General features: G+C 37.9%; 2 protein-coding genes across 2 annotated transcripts; both read left to right on the plus strand.

Moving 5' to 3' along the window:
• Positions 1–1,847: 1,847 nt before the first annotated feature.
• Positions 1,848–5,915, plus strand: fcer1gl (Fc receptor, IgE, high affinity I, gamma polypeptide like). The gene is made up of 5 exons (XM_058418092.1): positions 1,848–2,036; positions 2,864–2,949; positions 4,810–4,830; positions 5,287–5,319; positions 5,424–5,915. The coding sequence occupies exons 1-5, from the start codon at positions 1,985–1,987 to the stop codon at positions 5,487–5,489; spliced, it is 258 nt and encodes an 85-aa protein (XP_058274075.1). The 5' UTR covers positions 1,848–1,984; the 3' UTR covers positions 5,490–5,915.
• A 2,247-nt stretch (positions 5,916–8,162) lies between these two features.
• nectin4b (nectin cell adhesion molecule 4b) lies at positions 8,163–19,888 on the plus strand. Its single transcript, XM_058418067.1, has 11 exons — positions 8,163–8,662; positions 9,448–9,642; positions 9,729–9,896; positions 10,859–11,137; positions 12,522–12,639; positions 14,521–14,672; positions 16,278–16,446; positions 16,544–16,619; positions 17,899–17,961; positions 18,179–18,292; positions 19,138–19,888. Exons 1-11 carry the CDS (start codon positions 8,608–8,610, stop codon positions 19,447–19,449), a joined length of 1,701 nt encoding a protein of 566 aa, XP_058274050.1. The 5' UTR covers positions 8,163–8,607; the 3' UTR covers positions 19,450–19,888.
• The last annotated feature ends 137 nt before the right edge of the window (positions 19,889–20,025 follow it).

The raw sequence follows: 20,025 nt of genomic DNA on the forward strand, positions 1-20,025 counted from the left end.
AAACGACCTTTTATCAAATATTCATTATTAATTGTCCTGTTTAATGTCCACAATGTTAAATATTACTAATTGTTAAATTCCAGTAAACTAGACACCTTCATTTCACCATATTACACTTGTCTAAATGTGTCTAAATGCAATGTAAACAAAAACACAACAGAAACAGAGTTATATATATATATATATATACCCTCTATATCTGTCTGATTCATCCTGGTGTTTTTTATTTCCATGGATTTGTTTAACCCTAATTAAAAATAGCAAACTTAAAATCCATTACATTACATTATCACTGCAAATGAAGTTTAATACATTGCAGAAGTAACTTGCTTATGTGTGCATTTCTGGAGCAGATTTTGAATCTGATGCTATTTCCTATTCACATCAACCAAAATAGTAGATGAAGCTATTTATAAATGTAACCCAAAAATGGTAAATGAAACAGAAGTGTAAAGTCCATATGTATTGACCACCATTTAATTATACTTGATATTATACATGATAGCTGATGTAATTTCATGACTTCTGAGCTTCTAGTTTGTGAGGATGATTGCTAGTTAGTTCTGTGCAGATTTTCAGGGACAGAGATTAAACCTTATCCTGCATTATTATTATTATTATTATTATTATTATTATTATTATTATTATTATTATTATTATTATTAAAATATTCAGTTTCCATTACATGATCCACACTTTGATTGACAGTGGCCACTTGAGCATGTAAATGTTATGCATCAGGGGTATAAACCTCAGTGTTCCTGATGATATGTTAGAATTCAATTGTAATTAGATTTAGTGACTTGACTGATATGGAAACAACTTACGGAAACAGGACAGGAAACAAAATATATGTGCAGGGTTGCCCTTTGGTGGTCTGGAGGGGAAGTGTCACAAATATCTGTCACACCTAACTTAAAAATAAATAATTAAATGATCCACACCGTCCACCTCAATCCATAACCTCAAAATATACAATGTGTTATATACAGGATATAAGACAGGCTATAATCACCCTCTGCATCTGTCTGATTCATCCTGATGTTCAACGTCTGAGTGGAGTTTCTTCACTTATGACTCACTTTCTGCTGCTGTGCATGCTTCAACAAGACAACTCTAAAAATTTCTTTAAAAACAAAAAAAATTCCTAAAAAACAATCAATGTCCAAATTTCACACTTGATTCATGAATAATCTCAGCTGGACCCTGTAGGTTTGTACCATAAGGACTGATCATGCTGACCAGCCCTTCATCATGCTTCACACTTCATACTGTTTGACTGTATAATATACATTTATAGATGAGAAATGAGTTAAAATCTCACTATGCAGCCAGTCACCCTAGACAATTCTGTCTTCCCTTTGAGTCTGGTTTCTTATGAGGTTTCTTCCTTATGTCAACCAACTCTAAGGGCTTTTTCCTTGTCACTATTATATTATTATATTATTGTGATAGAAATCGTATTTTGAATCATCAACGAAGCCTCACCACAAACACACACACACACACACACACACACACACACAGCAGAGCTCTACTTCCTCTTTGATCTGCTCATTTGTTCATTTCATCTCTGCCTCAATGTGCATCAAGAATCCCTAGATTTGCATTACAGTGCATTGTATAATCTTGCAGAACGTCTTTACAGTTTCGTCAGTTGCACAAGATGGTTGAATTCATCAGCATCTTTTTTTTAATTCAGGTTGTGTGCAAATTCATGACGATGTAATGTAAATGACTTACAAGCCTTCAGAGGAAGAGCTCTGTGGTGTTGCCAACCCTCTTCAGCCCTCATCAGCCTACCTAGGAAAGGCTACTCTGTCACAAGCCACAGTTTCCTGTTAACTGCTTTCACACACTCTTGCAGACTTAACACACACACACACACACACACAAACACACACACCGTCCATTTCATCGACCGTCGCTACAGCTTCAGCGTCAGCTTCGGCTCTGTCCTCTTCACCTCTACTCAGTCGCCAGAATGTACGGATCAGTGATATTGATACTCCTGCTCCTAAATTTTGGAGTTGCCGGTAAGACACCATTAACCTCTTGCACTCCTTGATTGCTTTTGATTAGATATGAACTCTGTGTTGAATCTCCGAATCGTAATGAAGTTCCAGTTCAAATGGGAATTTACTGTTAGAGTTGGTTTTTATTTATTATAGTGTATTTGTAATGGAAGGAACGGATATAATAGCAGTTTGTGTGTAAAAGATATGTCTTTCTGTTAGAACGTCATACAATAGGTAAAATCCGTTATATACCAAAGTTTAATATAATGTATCCTGAATATCACTTTAGTCCAAAGTGTCTTGTTTCTCCAGAAACTTTATTGTTACTCGTATTATTTCTTACATGCGCCATCTGTACTGTACGGAAATTTGTTAGGGTCAGTTCCTCTTTTGTTTATTTTTTTTGTTTTATCATATACATATACTTATAAGTGTATTCGTTATCATCCTATGTTGATCATTTCTGATGGGTATTTTTACGGGTTAGTGTAGGATACTGATTTGTTTCCAGACTTCTGAGTGACCAGATGTCTTTATTAGTATATCAAACTGACCATTCTGAAAATGTGGAAGTGCTTTGAAGAAGAGTTTCTGTTACAGGGTTGTGGCTAAGGGCGAACTCCTGGTTGTTGTCCTCTCCCTTGAAGAATATTTTATGGAGTAGTAATAGAACCTTGGTGATGGTGATGGGTGTACATGCTGCTTTTAATCGGATTTGAGCATCATGTAGATATTCGGACGATAATGAAATGCGATATTGGATATTTTTGGGTAAGGTTCAGGGAAGTAAGCTACAAAGATGCTTACACAAGATTGTGTGTGTGTGTGTGTGTGCACTCTTCCAGAGGCCGGGCCTGAGTTATGTTATATCCTTGATGGGATTTTAATTCTCTATGGCATCGTGCTGACGATCCTCTACTGCAGACTGAGGGTGGGTCATGTCACTTATCATTTCTACACATCATTTCCAACAGCATGCAATTTCATTTCTATCATTCTGTACTTTTTTTTTTAACAAAAACATTTGACACCAAATTATTCACATTGTTCATCCTCTTATAATAAATTATTTCTATTATAGTTTTTTTTTTCTTTCACAGAATTCTAAAGGAAAAATAACTTGACTTACCAACATATTAGTACATTAAAACTTCATCTAACGTGCTCTTCACCAGAGACGGAATTATGAGCAACCTTTTTTTTAAACAGTGAAAACAGTGAGTGTATATAATTGGTGGTTTTTCTTGCCAAAAAGTGGAATTTAGTATATAGACATGACATTGGTCGAAAACTGCAAAAGAGCTGAATGATGTAGTTTATAGAAATGCTTCTTTTAAAAAAAAAATTGCTGATATGATACATTAATCACAAATTACAGAACTTTTTCCAATATGTTGATTTTTGCTTGATTGATTATTGACTAAAACAAACAAACAAACAAACAAAAACATCTCATGTACTTAAATATGGTTCACAAGCTTTTATCATTTTCTAAAAGGGGAAAAATCAGACCCCTAAATACAGTTGTTGTTGTTTTTTTATGTTAAATGTGGACATAAAATTAAAAATCTCAAACAGGAAACCTAAAAAGGTGCAAATCAAACAAAAGTTTATATTTAAGTTGAGTACAAAATTGTGTTACCTGTGATAATAGCAGAGCAGCTGTGTAATCAGCAGACATTTATCAGCCAAGGGGGGGGAAAAATCAGACCCCTAAATACAACCCCACAATTTTTTATTTTTACAACCCCTTTAATTATTCAAATTTTAACTCATTATTTAAACGTTTATAATAATATTTTGGTTATCCACACCCATAATGCAATTTTATTAAACTTGTTATTAGTTATTTTTTATATTTGTTTTTGAAACCTGATGTTGGTTCCTTTGCAGGTTTTCTTTCCTTAGTTCAAAGACATGTGTTCGAATCTCGAAGGTTTTGTGTGTGTGTGTGTGTTTGATGTGCCTTGCGTTGTGTTGCCACCCTGTCCAGGGTGTCTCATGCCTTGTCCCCCGGGATAGACTCCAGGCTCCCTGTGTCTGTGTAGGATCATTGTTACAGAAAATGAACAGATTTATGAATGATCGGTGATGATTTTCACCCCAATAATATATATATATATTTTTTTAAATACGGACTGGCTTTGCATCACACACACACCATTGTGAGCACCAAACTGTTACAAGTACTAAAGCTAAATGCAATGATAGTTTCCTGGTTTCTTGTACATTTTCTGGTCTTTCCCTCTACAATATCTGCCAGTTGATTTATATAATTGGCGATAGTTAATTTATTCAGATTTGATTTTATTTAGGTGTCAGTTATATGCCATGACGGCGAACATAGGTTTGTTTTAAGATTCAGTGCAATCAGGAAAATTAAATTTGGAAAAAAATGAGCAGAACTGGAGAAGAATATTGAAGGATATCCAGGAAATGGTAATCTACAGATGGATGGATGGATGGATGGATGGATGGATGGATGGATGGATAGATAGATAGATAGATAGATAGATAGATAGATAGATAGATAGATAGATAGATAGATAGATAGATAGATAGATAGATAGATAGATAGATAGATAGACAGACAGATTAAGCAAACTTTTGTACTCAACTGATCTTTTATCATTTCATGTATTTACTTATAAATAAATGCTGTCATAAATAATGAAGTAAACAAAAGGAAATTCTAAACATGAATAGAACAAACACTGTTAAGTAAAGTGACAAGCCATGAAAGAGAATATTATTAATACTAACCACGATTTCTCAAATATTTTTTTTACAGATGCGTTCAGGAAATAATGCGGTAAGGGCCTGGTTTGTGTAACAGTGTCTAACTATCTGTCTATAGTGTGTGTGGGGGGGGCCTTTCTCTTGTCCTCACTTCCTCCATGCACTTGTTCTTAGTTCTCTTTCCAGTGCAATACTGACCGCTAGCAGTGTTATTTATAGTTTTTTTTTTGCTTGCCCAAAATTCCCTTAAGCTCTTCGATGCCTTATATATAAGCTTCTGTTATTTGAAGTTTGAAGAATGATAGCACTTTAGTAAAAAATTCACTTCCACTTTGATTTGAGAGTATCACTGGATACAACATCTCAGGAGGTTGTATGCCATAACAGGAAACATATCTGTTCTGTGTGGAAGGATGAGGCAATAAAGAGGAAAAGATGATCACATAGCATTGTGACACTTTGTTTTAAAGATACATCCCTATGTTTCTTCCCCTTAAAGTCATGCTCAAACACTGTCTTTCTCTTACAGACAAATGAAGAGAAACCAGATGGAATCTACCAGGTACAACCATTTTTAAGAATCTGAATGCTGGCATCCAGTATGAATTGGGAATTGATGTGTATATAATATATATAATTGATTGTAATCTATTTTTATTTAATCAGGGTTTGAAGCACCAAAATCAGGACACCTATGAGACGCTCCATGTGAAGAAGAAAGCTTTGGCATAAATTCATCCAAATTGTAACCTGTTTTATGATTCACAACACCTCCGTCTGTCTAACAGGCATTTCCAGACATGTAGATCTGTTTTATATATATTTTCTTTTTCCATTTGGTTATACCTCTTGCTTTTCACCATTTGTTTGCATTTCTGCTATTCATTTTTACGTTATATAACTTACTAAGGGCTTAATGTAAATGCCTTGATGGCTTAATTAGATAGAAGCGGATCACTATGTAATTATGATCTAGCAGACCTAATTATCTAATTATGTCAATTATGATAAAAATGGCAGTGCCATTAAATATTATTCATTTGCTTGAAGACCAACAGTATGTAGAGAATGTACAGAAAGGCACTTTTGAAACGAGTTCAAATTACTGATAAGAAGAAATAAAGTATTACAAGGGGAAAAGTGTCTGTTCACTATGTGGTTCTATATGTTAAAAAATGAAATGTGGAAGTATCAACTAAAAAAGACAGACATAAATAAATACCAGAAAAATCATTTGAATACCGGACACTATGGTGACACATTAGATATGAACCTGTTAGTGCTATGATAGACTGGCTTTCCTGTTGTTGCGTATTCCTGCCTCGCACACAGTGTGCTTGGGTTCGACTAGTTTGAAAACAAGCACTAGAAAGAAGTTAAAAAAACTAGACATGACTCACCCAAGAAGAAGACTGCTCTTTAAAGAAGGCAGTGTGTGACATCTGAGCTATAACAGATGTGTCAGGAACAAATAAGGGCTTAGAGGATACAAAGAGCCTGAAAGCAGTTACAAAAACAAAAAGCAGGGTGTACAAGTTAGTAAAGAATATTTATATCTCTTCCCGGATGGGTGTCAAATTTTATTTTTTGTTATTTATGAATATCATCTGTGCAAAAGAATATGTTCTTTCACCGTTTTCATTCTGCTACAGTGATATGCAAAATTCTACATTCAACTTTATATAGATAGCTATGATCCAGTTCAGTGGTTGTGGGATGTGTATTTTTTTTTAATTTTTTAATTTAATTTTATTTTATTTTATTTTATTTTATTTTATTTTATTTTATTTTATTTTATTTTTTCATTGATAGAAGGTAGAAATAACAACTTGCCATAAAAAAGCCATTCACTTAAATAATTCGGTTTAATCCAAACCTTAATCACCGAAAAACAAGTAGGTATGTAAATAATCAACTTGGATTTAAGGTATTCTGTCATTCGAATAAAAAAAAGCCCAGTGGCTCCCATATATAGCCAAAATACTATTATACACTTTCTAATAAGGAATATAATATTTTAATATATCAATCATACAATTCTGTGCTAAGGGATTTTTTTTCAGGTGAAGAACAACCCTATGATCAAGTAAGTACACTATATTGGTAAAAGTTTTGGGACACCCCTCCAAATCATTGAATTCAGAGGTTGTTTTTCAGATGTTGGGCTTGACCCCATAGTTCCAGTGAAAGGAACTCTTAATGTTTCAGCATACCAAGACATTTTGGACAATTTCATGCTCCCAAGGTTGTGGGAACAGTTTGGGGATGACCTCTTCCTGTTCCAACATGACTGCGCACAAAGCAAGGTCCATAAAGACATGGATGAGCGAGTTTGGTGTCAACCTTCCTGATAAGTTAGAGCAGAGACTGTGAGCCAGACCTTCTCATCCAACATCAGTTCCTGACCTCACAAATGCGCTTCTAGAGGAATGGTCAAAAAGTCCCATAAACACACTCCTAAACTTTGTGGAAAGCCTTCCCAGAAGAGTTGAAGCTGTTATAGCTGCAAAGGGCGGGACAACTCCATATTAAATTCAAGGCAGATGTCCCAGTTTTGGCCTGGCTCACAATCTCCACTCTAATTCATCCCAAAGGTGTTCTATCGGGTTGAGGTCAGGACTCTGTACAGGCCAGTCACACCAAACTCGCTCATCCATGTCTTTATGAACCTCGCTTTGTGCACTGGTGTGCAGTCATGTTGGAACAGGAAGGGGTCATCCCCAAACTGTTCCCACAAACTTGGGAGCATGAAATTGTCCAAAATGTCTTGGTATGAAGCTGAAGCATTAAGAGTTCCTTTCACTGGATGTAAGGGGCCAAGCCCAACCCCTGAAAAACAACACCTGAATTCAGTGATTTGGAGGGATGTCCCAAAACATGAAATTTATCTGACATTTTATCTTGTATGCTCATGGCCAAGCCTACAGCCACTAGATGCCAGTGTCGCATAATGAGGACATTTTTCTCGCTCTCCTAAAGTGTGAAGCTAATACAAATTCTGAAGAATTTTCTGGGGTTTGTTTTGCATGTTTTTATTCTGCTCTGCTCTGCATTCACATTTAATGCCTCCGGCGATTCATTTGGAAAATGGCACTCGCGTCGGAACTGGTTTGGCTGGTCCGCGTTCTCCAAAGCAAAAGAAATTTTTTCCTGTAGACATCACCACAGCTAATGCCAAGCCAGACACAAACAATTCATCAAATCTAAAATATACATCCTATAAGATATATACATCCTCCACATGTTTCCTACACCTGCACTGTTCAGTCTAGTAGCCTGAAAAAGTTCCATCTAGGAGCTTATTATTATTATTATTATTTTTTTTATTATTATTATCTTTCACCTCAAGAAAAAAATGTATAGTGTATTATAACTACTTTGATCTATATTCTATCTAATTTACATTTGTATACCTAAGTCATTCTTCACGGGCGTAGATTTTGCAAGAAACTTCCGGTTTATCAAAGGTGATAAGGAGGCGTGGCTTGCGAGGCACGCGAGCGAACAGGTGCGCGTTTGAACGTTTCACCTGTGTGGTAGAGCGCGAGGGTGTCGTTGAGTTCGTGGCGGCTTTTACTCCGTGTAGTGGTTAAAAAATAATATTAAACAAAAAATGGTGTGTTAGGTTTTATTTTCGTCATTATTTTTTTTTCTTCACTTTTTTTTTTAATGGATAACAGAAGATTTAAGGTGTCCGGCCAGAGTGACGTTTAATGAACAGAATGGCTTATTCAGAAGTTCTACTGTGAGTTAAATAAGAAACAAAAACCGTAATTGTAGTATCTACAAACGAATTTAATAATTAGCGATTTACTAAGCAGCTCATTTCATCCTTACGAAGTTGGACCAAATGGACGAAATGAAGAAAATGCTTTGTTTTGCACTGTTTCTGACGGCAGTAATAGGTGAGTACAGCTTCATAGCTTAATAAAACTGGGTTAGGAATGACCTTATAACCCTGTATAGGCGTGTGCGCGCGCGTATGTGTGTGTGTGCGTGTGTAGGAGAGAACAAGAAACTGGAAGCAGGAGAGTGACATTCTTAATGCGGTGACCATGGGCGAGTGTGGTGTAAGAATGAATAGTGATTAATGATTAGTCACCCATTAAACACCTGCTTACAGGAAGTGTTAAAGGTTTTTGTGTGTGTCTGTAAATAGTAAGCATTGAGTGAGTACTTTGGTGCTTGCATCCAGGAGTTGCGTGACAAGTTGAAGCACCCTCTGTGTTTTATGTTCTTATATAGTGACGCCGCAACCTTTATGTAAATATCAATATGAGCAGGAACAGCCAGTGTGCATAAACACAGAAAGTAAGGGACATGTCTGTTGTGCCGGAACCTAAAAACTGAGCAAGTGTTGCAGTTTGCAGTGGTGCGAGTGTGGGAACGTCCTTGTGTGTGAATGCTAGTGAGCTGCTCATGTCCTGTTATTTTTGTGTGTGTAGACTCAGTTGAACATTAACTGAAAAGACAGGTTATTCACCTTAAAATATTTCACCCACCCAACCCCCTAACAGAGACACACACACTAATCTTTGAAATCCACAATCACTGACAGTTTAGAGACAGTCGGCTCTACTACTTAGACTACGCATGCACAAACCTGTTTCTCCTCTGTTTTTATGCCAACACAAATGAATGATGTTTTACACATTTCTCTTATGTACTGTCATCTTCTGGACATTACCAGCCTGTGTCTGCGGCAAGTTCCTACAACCCTTTCCGTCCCTGGAGCTGCTGTCCTTCGCCGAGGAAGAGACTCGATTGCCGTGTAAGTTTGAACCGCAGGATGGTGAAAGGGTAGTACAGGTGACCTGGTCTGCAGAAAAGAGCAACGGTGAAAAGGAGCAGATCATCACCAGACACATGACAGAGGGGCTTCAAGGTGCTTACACACACACATTGTGTTAAAAACACATTGCAATTCTGTATTGCCTTCACCTGAACCTTTGGTTTTTGTGTTGTGTGTAGAGTTTCCTGGCTTTGCAGGTCGTGTGCGCTTCACAAGTTCTGATCCAATTAAAGACTCGACACTGTTGATTCTGAGCACAAGGGAGTCAGATCAAGCCAAGTACACCTGCCACATCTCCACTTTTCCTTCGGGGAACTTTGAGAGACAAATCAGCCTTACTGTCTGGAGTAAGAAAAGTCTCACCATTTTTTGCTGACTTGATCTAATACATAACAGTTAAATGTGAAGCTGTAACTTTGTTTTCTGACAAATGAAAGGCTTTGCAGTTTCATGGTGGCATTACAAGCTGCGTTTTTGTTATGTTGTTGCTTGTTTATAGCTCTTATAAAGCAACATGAACTTAATCATTTCATGGACATTGTGGATATAAGTAGTTAGAGCATATGGTGTAAAGCTTGAATAAATTTAGAATAAAATGTTAGCTAGGCTGGCAAATTGCTGTCATATAGAAATGTCATTGTCATAAGAAAATCATTATTATTGGGAGAAAAAAGTCTTTGTGTTGGTAAGAGTAACTGCTTTGTGTCAGGCTGAATCACGTCCGCCTGTTGTTGATTATTTTTCTATAAAAGCATGGCCTATTGAGTTTCATTCCTCACATGTCCACCACCCATTGCTTGTCTACATTATCTTTGTTATTGCATAGAAAAATACTTTGAAGTCTAAACATGTTGACTAGATTTATTACGTGAACATTTTGACAACCCATTCAGAATGTCTATTATCGGCTGTCTGGTGCAAATGCTTAACATTCTTCCATAGTTTTTTGAGAAAGAGGTGCACAGAAATGATTTCTAATTAAAATAGGGAGCACCAACAACAACATTTCTAATTAAAAGAAATAGAGGCTAAACACCTCTGCTCTCAAGATATGGGAGGTTTGTCCAGCTGGAGAAGGTTAGAAAATATATCAACATGTTAAGGCAGACAGCAAGACCATTACCTACAGTGAAAACCATCTTTCAGATATTAAAGAGATACAAAGGCACAACAAAATACTGAATGAAATATAACCAGGAAAGAAGGGGCAGGTGGTATGAAAAGTCAGAGGCAAATGGAATAAACACATTCAGAAATATCACGTTGATTAACTGTTAATATCTGTTAATATTCCTGTCTTACTCTTCAGGGATTCCCATCTCCACACTGGAACCGGTCATCCTGGAGGAGGGTCAGTCATTCCGTGTGGCTGCCACCTGCCGGGCGGTTGGCCTACCTCCACCACGGCTTTCCTGGGAGACCGACGTGCCCGGTCAAATACAGAACAGGAGTTCAGAGGACGGGGTCGTCACCTCCCAGTATTTGCTGCACCCTCTGCGCAGCATGAATGGCCGCAAACTGGACTGCTTGGTGTGGCACCCTGCTCTAGATCAGCCTCGCAGGCTGAGCAGTCTACTGGTTGTGCACTGTGAGTCCACTCTTTCATGCCATAATGCTATTCTCTATGGAGTTCTTTGCATCCTAAAAAAGATTCCAGGGTGTAGATTTAACCTCCCTCACCATGTACTTTGTATGTCTGATTTTCTGGCAGAGGTTGTTTTTCTGTTTATTTTTCTTTTCTGTGTTGTATTCATCATCTACCCTCATGAGCCTGACATGTCTTCTTAAGATATCACTTTTTTTCCCCAAATCACTTCCTGTTGATAGACGTCGATTTCTTTGTAAGATCAGTTACTACAAAAATACAAAATCCTATTGAGAAATCAAAATTCTTGTAACATCAGGGTTGTGGTCACATAGATATGCAAGACTTCATTTTAATAACATACAAACATTTCTCAAGTAACATGGAAAAGGGTGTATTTACTGTTTAAACTTGTCCAGGCTATCTGCTTGCAGTTTTTCCTGTAGCGTAGCTAGCCATGTTTAGCAGCCACAAAACACAACACTTTCTGGCTAATAAAGTTTTAGTTTGTATTTGAGGTAAGTGCTATGTTTATTATGCTGACACCCACATTTTTTGGTTTATGCTAATCATTGCTGGTTTACCTAGATATTATACCAGTAGAACTAGTAGAACTAGTAAACCAGTAGCACATTGCTCGTCACAGGCAAAATGCTTTCATTTGGTAAAAATTGTAATTAGCTGTTCTGATCTAAGGTGGACTATTCCACAGGGAGTGACTTGATGTCTTGCTTTTAGCATTATTCAGTGTTCTGGCTATAAATAAAATTTATACAGTACAATTTTCCTTTCTCTGCAAATGGCAAAATATATGGATCCATGAAGCCATTCTTGGAGTCTACTGACTTCCTGGGACTGTGTTGGCTGCTTTGTGTGTCTCAGAGGCAGCATGTTGCAGCCTTCACCCTCTGCCATTGTTAGCTGTTGGTTAGTAGGAGAGAGCTGGCTGGTGTGCAGGTGACCAAAGTGAGGGGGGAGATTTCCACACCATAGGAATAAGCTTTTACATAAATTAACTAGCCAATGCTTATTCAAACTTTGAGCTTGATGATAGATAACTGCTGACTTCATATTGAAACAGTATGATGTAATGGGAGTTAAACTGGAAGACGCCTTTCGATAAACATGGATTTAAGATTTGTAGATAAACTGTAAACAGAAGTTCAGGTGTCAGAAAGGCTAAGGCAAATCATTTTTGCACTTAGCTGTAACTGTGAAAACAAACGTCAAACAGGAAGTGACCGGTGAGATGTTAAGAGTGAGAAAAGGCAAAAAACAAGAAGTTAATGGGTTGGGTGATTTCTTTTTAGATGCATAGATTTGACTCTGTTGAATTTTTTTGATGTCACTGTGTAATAAGTATCTGTGTGTGTTTGTGTGTGTTCAGTTCCTCCTGATGCTACGGTTTCTGGTTATGATCAAAGCTGGGCAGTTAATCGGAATGGAGCTGAGCTCAAATGTGAGGGTGTGGGAAATCCTCCCCCACACAACTTCACCTGGACCAGGTACCGTCTTCCCGTCTCTCTGTCTACCAGAGTGTGTGTATATTTGTGTGTGTGTTTGTGTACAAAAAAGTCTTCCTGGCTGGCCTTTCTGCTGTCGTCCACAACACTTTGCTTATGTAACATCTGTTCATCTGTACCTTTCTCTGTTCATGAATCTCATCACCATTTATCTCCATATGATCTGTCGGTTAAAAAAGAAAATCCCTGACTCTGCAAGAATCTCCGTATCATCAGGAGAAACTGCACATCAAACCCACCTGGCCCAGCCTTTTTCACTTTGTTTCATACGTGTAATCATACACACAAACACAAAAGGCATAAAACTCCCTGAGCACCGCTTATTCAAATGCTCTTTTCAGGGTAAAATAAAAGCTGTGGTGTAGCATTACAACCTATTACTAAAGAGACAGTGGGGAGACCTGATTTCACATCGGGTGAGAGGGGGTGGTGGTGGGAGAGCGATGGAGAAAACACAGTCAGCTAGAGAAAAGACCAAGAGGAGAGGAGGAGGGAGACGAACAGGGAGACGCATCCTAAGCCTTAAATGACAGTGCTCTGCTTTAAATATCATTTTAATGTGCACCAAAAGACAGGGTTTTAGTTTGATTAGAGACGGTGTGCGGAGGGTATATCAAGAATGACGCCTGCGCTTGCGAACTTGAGTCTTTCATCTTTCGGGGTTAGACATCATTATGGTCGTGAAGGTCTGTCTTTCTGTCCTCAAACAATGCGGATTGTCTGCATTCCCTGTCATATGAATATCTTGAAATATTCAAAATGCTTTTAGACTTTGGGCTGGTCAGCTTCTATGTTATGTAACAATCCTAATCCTAATAATGTTACTACACGTGTGTGTGTGTGTGTGTGTGTGTGTGTGTGTGTGTGTGTGTGTGTGTGTGTGTGTGTGTGAGTGAAGATCTGGAACCTGAGAACCCAGGTTTTTATCGTGTACATGGCAACGTGACCCCTTTCACTAAAACAGTAGGCTCTTTCTGGTGGGTGTGTGTGTGTGGGTGGGTGTGTGTGTGTGTGCGTATGTGCACAGTATCGGGGTGTGTCTTCTACAAAGCCAAGTGGCTGTGTAAAGGATTTTTAAAGCTAAAAGACAACCCAGTCATGTTCAAGGCATTAGTCAAAGATGCTTATTATAGGCCTAGAGAAAAAAAGGAGAAAGACATTCAAGATAAATTTATTTATTGTTTCTAGCTCTAGTGGCTGAGTGACGTGATGCACCACAAATAGAAATTAGCTTTGGTTTCATATGTAGGGAGGAAATGACTCCTTTAAGCTGCTAAACCGAATCCAAATGCACATCTACTGTATCAGAACAAAGGGTACAATAATGTATATTTTTATTTTTATGGGTGGGAGAGTTATCTTTTGTACCATAAAAATGTTTCACCTTGATAATCTTTTATAAGATTTAAGTTGAATAACTGGAACATAATTAGCTTTTGGATTAAATATTTAAAAGTACACTATATGCACCCTTCTATGTAAAAGATTAAAAAAGGTGCAGAAGGTGTATGCTTGGTGGTACCATGCCAGCGACCCAAGGAGTGGTACATTTTAGTACCTTATTTTAAAAAATAAATTAATTAATTAATATTATAATGTGTTTATATGAGCTTTTAAACTCCCTTTGCTTTATGTTTCTCTTTTAAAATTTTTCTTTAAAAATTAATTATTGAATAATATTAATTTCTTGCCTTTGTGATGCCTATTGAATAAAAATCACATATATAGTAAAAAAGTAAATAAATGCCATTGTATAGCTTCAATGTTTTTAAAACTAAACAGTTTTCAAATACAGATCAAAAAACATTGAGGAACTTTATGTAATGAATATGTAAATAAAAATTATTTATTGCCTTTGTTCAGGAACGGCGGGGCTTTGCCCAAGGAAGTATCTGTGGAGGGCAACAGGCTCATTTTCACCCACCCCCTAAATAAAACTGATGAAGGTGTCTACGAATGTGAGGCCAGAAACTCTGTGGGATCGGTGAAGTCTGAGGTTAATGTACAGATCCGAGGTAAGGCTTACAACCTCTGGGACCTTTGCAACATGGCCTTGAGATTTAATATTGGCTCAATTAGTGAAAATTGCTTATTTCTAAATAACTTAGTGATGGCAAATTGCATATTTTCTACCATTTGGATCATCATTTGGACTATAATGCACTGTGGGACATCAATGGATACTCACACTCTGGTACTGTAACAAAATCGCAAAACCCTCTAAGTAGTGTATAGTACACTCTCAGGAAAGGAAGGGTACCAAACTGTACCTTTCCTTGTTTCTTTGGTGGTCCCTCTTCGTGTGTATCTTTTACATCGAATGTTACAGATGTAGTGTGGCATAGTCCTTAATGTCCAACTGTCTACACTATATTTATATTACCAGTTGAAAGATAAATAATAAGGGTACAAAAGACTGGTTTTACATGTACTATATCCCACGCACAATCAGATTTGAATGCTTACTGTATCCAACCACTTGTTTCTTTCTAAATGGATGGTGAGCTTTAAAATAAATGTAAATTGTGAGCTTTAAATAAAACTTGCCATTATTGCAAAATAGTCTTGTGATGGCAAAAAACTGGCTTTTTCCCTTCACTTCAGCTTCCTCTTCCGGTTTTCTGTGTAATAGCACCACTGTCGACTTCAGTCATGGGACAGTTTGTATGTTTTTTTGGCAAATAAAAAACAACTGTAGTAAGAGTAAGAGCCAAACTGAGTCAACAAATTAAAATCTCAATTAGTGACACTTTTTTTCTTCATTAAGCTCTTAATAAACTAAGTACTTGTGGTCAACAGTCCAGAGTAATGGAGGGTGTGGGAAAGAGGTAAAGAAGCGAGTGCAGGCAGGTTGGAATGGGTGGAGAAATCGGGAGTTCTGTGTTATAGAAAAATATCAGCAAGAATCAAGGGGAAGGTGTACAGGACAGTGGTGAGACCGGCCATGCTGTATGGTTTAGAGACAGTGTCACTGAGACAGAGACAGGAGTCAGAGCTGAAGATGTTGAGGTTCTCTTTGGGAGTGACAAGGTTGGACAGGATTAGGAACGAGTACATCAGAGGGACAGCTCATGTTGGATGTTCGGGGGACAAAGTTAGAGAGGCCAGATTAAGATGGTTTGGACATGTTCAGAGGAGAACATGTTCAGAGTGAGTATATTGGTAGGAGAATGTTGGACATGGAGCTGCCAGGCAGGAGGCAAAGAGGAAGGCCAAAGAGGAGGTATATGGATATAATAAATGAGGATATGAAGCTAGTGGGTGTAGGTGTTGAGGATGCAGAAGATAGGGATAGGTGGAGAGAGATGATTCGCTGTGGCGACCGCTGAAGGGAAAAGCCGGAAGAAGAAGAAGCAGCAGCTCTTAATAAACTATTCACAGCATTGTTCAAATTTTCTCTTCTAAAATTACATATAAGAACCAAATTGCATGTTAATGAATTTCTTATAGCAAGTGGTATAACAAAGTTCTGTAATGAATTAACGATTTATCATTTCATTTATTGTCTGCCTGATTTATCAACTGATTCATTGTCTGTTTATTTGCCATTTCTGTACACACACTGCCCCCATTTGGTAGAAAAAATACCTTTAACTTTTTTCTTCCCCTCACACTTCTAGTGGCCTCGGAAACTTCCAAGCTGGGGGCCTCTTTTGACAACCTCCTCCTTATCATAGTGGGTGGAGCAGCTGGGGTTTTAGTAGTTGTCATGGCGATCATCATCCTTCTGTTTACGTGCCACCATAGACGCAAGACCAGGAAACTTAAACGGGAGCTCTCCGAGACGAAGTGAGTCTGCCATCCTTTGGCAGCAACACTTAAATAGTACAGATCTGTACAATAAAATGTCAAATTTAATTCACTCTGTCTGTTCTTTTTCTTTCAGGGATGAGATCAATAATCTTTCAAGACAGACTTCTATGAGGAGACTTAACTCGTTCAGTGCTGACCACAGGATGCGGGTACCATTGGCTAACATACTTTTTTTTTTCTAGTAACTGTTTTGGAACTACTAACATTTTTCTACACACATTTATATATCTATGAACAGACTCCCCTATCACTAGCTAACTAGCTAAACATGCACTCATTTATCACAGTTGTTTTTTTTTCCAGTATATAAAGAGTTTAGATTTGCTTTGCTACTTTCTCCAAACCTACTAAAAGTCCCCTATCACCTACAGTTTTCTTTCTTCTGAACTTATCTGGGCAGTTAACTAGCTGCTAGTAAACTAGCATGCGTTTGTCACAAATGGACATGAAATTTTAATATCCGCATTTTTGTTTGCATTGTCATGTTCTACAAAGTCAGCAAACTCGACAACCTCTGTTAGCTTGCTGCTATTAAACCACTGTACGTTTGTCACAAGTTACACATATTACATATTACATTCTGCTATATGAGTCTCAGTTTACATGATTAAAGTTTCAGCAATTTGTTAAACAATAGCCACACCCATCCTATCTATTCACCTCAAACGTTTAGTTATCTCGCTAAGAGGCCTAGTTTATAACATCCTGTTCACAAACACAGAAAAAAAAGAAGAATATCAGAATAGCATAACACCAATCAGCACAATTAAAAGATGTCTTAAAAAGCTATGTTTTGAGGTTTTGGGTATTTTATCAACTCTTGAGCAATTACCATAAACCTCAAATGATTGCTGGATCTCTAAACAGAGATTTGACCGCCGCCTTGGTTATAAGATCAATCAATTGAATTTTATTCCGCCCTATTTTCATAGATAAAAGCTTTGCATTTGTTGATGGTACGTGTGGCAATAACGCTATAAATACGGCATGAACACAGACACCTGGGGTGTGATAATGGACATGTTCCTGCTTTAGCAAACACAAAGCTCGTATTGTTTGCAAATGGAAACTTTTCAGCTAGTGTCCAGGTAACCTGGAGATGGCTTTAATTGCTTTGAAACAACAGACCTTCTCTCTTTAAAAAGATAAGCCCAATTAAGATGTCTAAGAATTGTTTTTGTCTTTTAGCTCAGTTTCAGCTCTAGACATGTATGAGCCAGGTCATCAATGGCGGTGTGAAAACCACACATAGATGTGCCAAAAGCTGTCAAACAAGAATGTGGATTGGCTTGTTGGCTTCAATGAGTGAAACATGATCCACTATGCACGAGCACCACAAAGAGCACTAAAGTGCCGTAAGGCTCAAACTGAACGTTCGAACACGGTTGTACAGTGATGCACATCCTCTCACCTTGTTTGTTCTTGTAGACTGAAGAATCCATGCTACTCAGGATGGAATCACCTGTAAGAAGCAGTGCCTTTACACTCGAGGTAATGCATCACAAAAAATGATCGCAGGAAATGTCCAGACAGCTGCTATAATAATAATTGTTTTTTTTTTATATATATATACATATATATATTTATTGTTGCTTAACTCCCATATTGCCTACTGATGTCATTTCGGGATGGTGTAATAATATAGTAGGTGGCCTGGTGACTCGAGCCAGTAATGATGTGATGATGACTGTAAGCACTTGTTCATCAGGAGAGATCCTGCATTTATGACGACCGAGACGGCGACCGTGACAGCATCGGCCGTCCAGCCATACACCTGTCTTGTGACTCAATACAAGGGAGCGGGAGGAGGAAAGAGACAGAGGTAGAGATACAAGACTACATTCAAACAGTGGAAAGCTTCATAAAGAGCAGTGATATGTCTTTGCTGAGGTTTTACTAAGAGGCGTGTGTCCAATACAGTGTACTGCCCACTTGTATATACTAAACAGGATTTAACATGAGTTTGACTGCTGATTCTGAACACATTCCCATACTGAAACTAGGGTATTATATATATTTTTTATATTTTGATCATTTATCTTGGTTTCATTTTTTTTTTACACACATCACAAAACTTGTAGACTTTTTCTATCAACTATATACTGTATATATTAATGTGTTTAAGCCACAGGAATGTGCAGGGATGATCGAGTGGGTAGTTTCTTAAATGTTCTGTATATACAGTATTTCTAGAAGCAATGTGCTCATGACAAGCATTAAAAAAATAAGCACATTGCTTCCTGGCTCATTTAAACAGGCGAGCATTACCTTTCTCAGTGCTGTGTGTAGGCGTCTAGGCTGACAGCTGAAGACAGTTATTACAGTATCCTGCCATAATCCAGCGTCTCTTCTAATTCCTGTGTCTTTCACCGCTCAAAAAAATGCAGAGTATGCTATGACTTGTTCTCAAAAGCCACCGTGTGAAAATGGTGTATGAAAAACGATAGCTAACTGTTAAAAAAAAGTAGTATGGATGCAGTTTTGCTCGTGATCAGTTCAGCTGAGAGATCAGGAAATGTGATCAGTGACACTTCAGAGTCTGTGGCTAGGGTAACATTAGGATATTAAATCTATAATTAACTAAATAAATAGTAAGAATGTAATTATGAAAACGAGTTGTTTGTGGCTCTGGAGCAGTAACTCGATCATTCTCTTTCGATCACTTAGTACGTAGAGCTTCGGAGAGACCAGAGCCATCCTCCGTTGTCCATCAGCTCGGGGGTTTCAAGAGAAGGAGGGAAAGAACAAGACGTATGGGGACAGAGAGAAGGCATGCCGGAGGGAGAGGAGGGAGACTGCACCTTCAACTCGCATCAGCTCTCCGAGACGCTCTCGAAAAACTTCCAGTACAGCAACGGATTCCTCAGGCCGAAACCGAACCCGAACGCTATAATACTGCACCCAAGTAGCCAGTACATACAAGGAGAAAATGTTCCTACACAGCACGTCATTCCTGCCATCTATCCCGGTCACCAGTAATGAACTTTGTGGTCCAGTGCTGCTTCACCTGACCAGTGAATTCATTCAACACTCCCTGGAGCTAGTGTTAATACCATAAGCTGGTTAGAACACATTGAGACCAATGGAAACCTCAGCATTTTACTCTGCCCACATGGGGCATCATCTACCAGCAGGTCACAAGTCCAGATGCAGATATATCAGTGGATTTAAAGCAGACCAATGCATCGAAATATGAGCCAGCATCACTTATTTAGGACACTCCAATTTAGGAAAATTGCCTAAATGAGTGCAAAAGTAATATTACGTTAATATCACCATTAATACTGATTGTTCATTTGGGAAAACAAGATCAACCTTATTCAGAACAGAGTAAACTTTTGAATTAAATCCGTTCGAAAGAGGTAAATAAATGATCAGCTTTTACCCATTAATCAAAAGTTTAAAAAAAAAAAACCCACACACAAAACCAGAACAAATGGATTGGAGGTGACTGGTGATGGACAACCAACTAGTATTTTAGGACACAAAGGATTTTTGCTGCGTGTGTGTGCACGAGACTGACGATTTGAGACTTGCTAAAATTGCAATCCCTTG

This window comes from Hemibagrus wyckioides, linkage group LG20, assembly GCF_019097595.1.
Source record: "Hemibagrus wyckioides isolate EC202008001 linkage group LG20, SWU_Hwy_1.0, whole genome shotgun sequence".
Lineage (NCBI taxonomy): Eukaryota > Metazoa > Chordata > Actinopteri > Siluriformes > Bagridae > Hemibagrus > Hemibagrus wyckioides.

Bases quoted from the DNA above. Each gene is read 5' to 3' on its own strand.
- fcer1gl (XM_058418092.1), top strand. From the start codon at position 1,985: ATGTACGGATCAGTGATATTGATACTCCTGCTCCTAAATTTTGGAGTT. The intron at 2,037-2,863 runs GTAAGACACCAT...GCACTCTTCCAG, and splicing joins CCTAAATTTTGGAGTTGCCG to AGGCCGGGCCTGAGTTATGT. The intron at 4,831-5,286 runs GTAAGGGCCTGG...TTTCTCTTACAG, and splicing joins TGCGTTCAGGAAATAATGCG to ACAAATGAAGAGAAACCAGA.
- nectin4b (XM_058418067.1), top strand. From the start codon at position 8,608: ATGGACGAAATGAAGAAAATGCTTTGTTTTGCACTGTTTCTGACGGCA. The intron at 9,897-10,858 runs GTAAGAAAAGTC...CTTACTCTTCAG, and splicing joins AATCAGCCTTACTGTCTGGA to GGATTCCCATCTCCACACTG. The intron at 16,447-16,543 runs GTGAGTCTGCCA...TTTTTCTTTCAG, and splicing joins CGGGAGCTCTCCGAGACGAA to GGATGAGATCAATAATCTTT.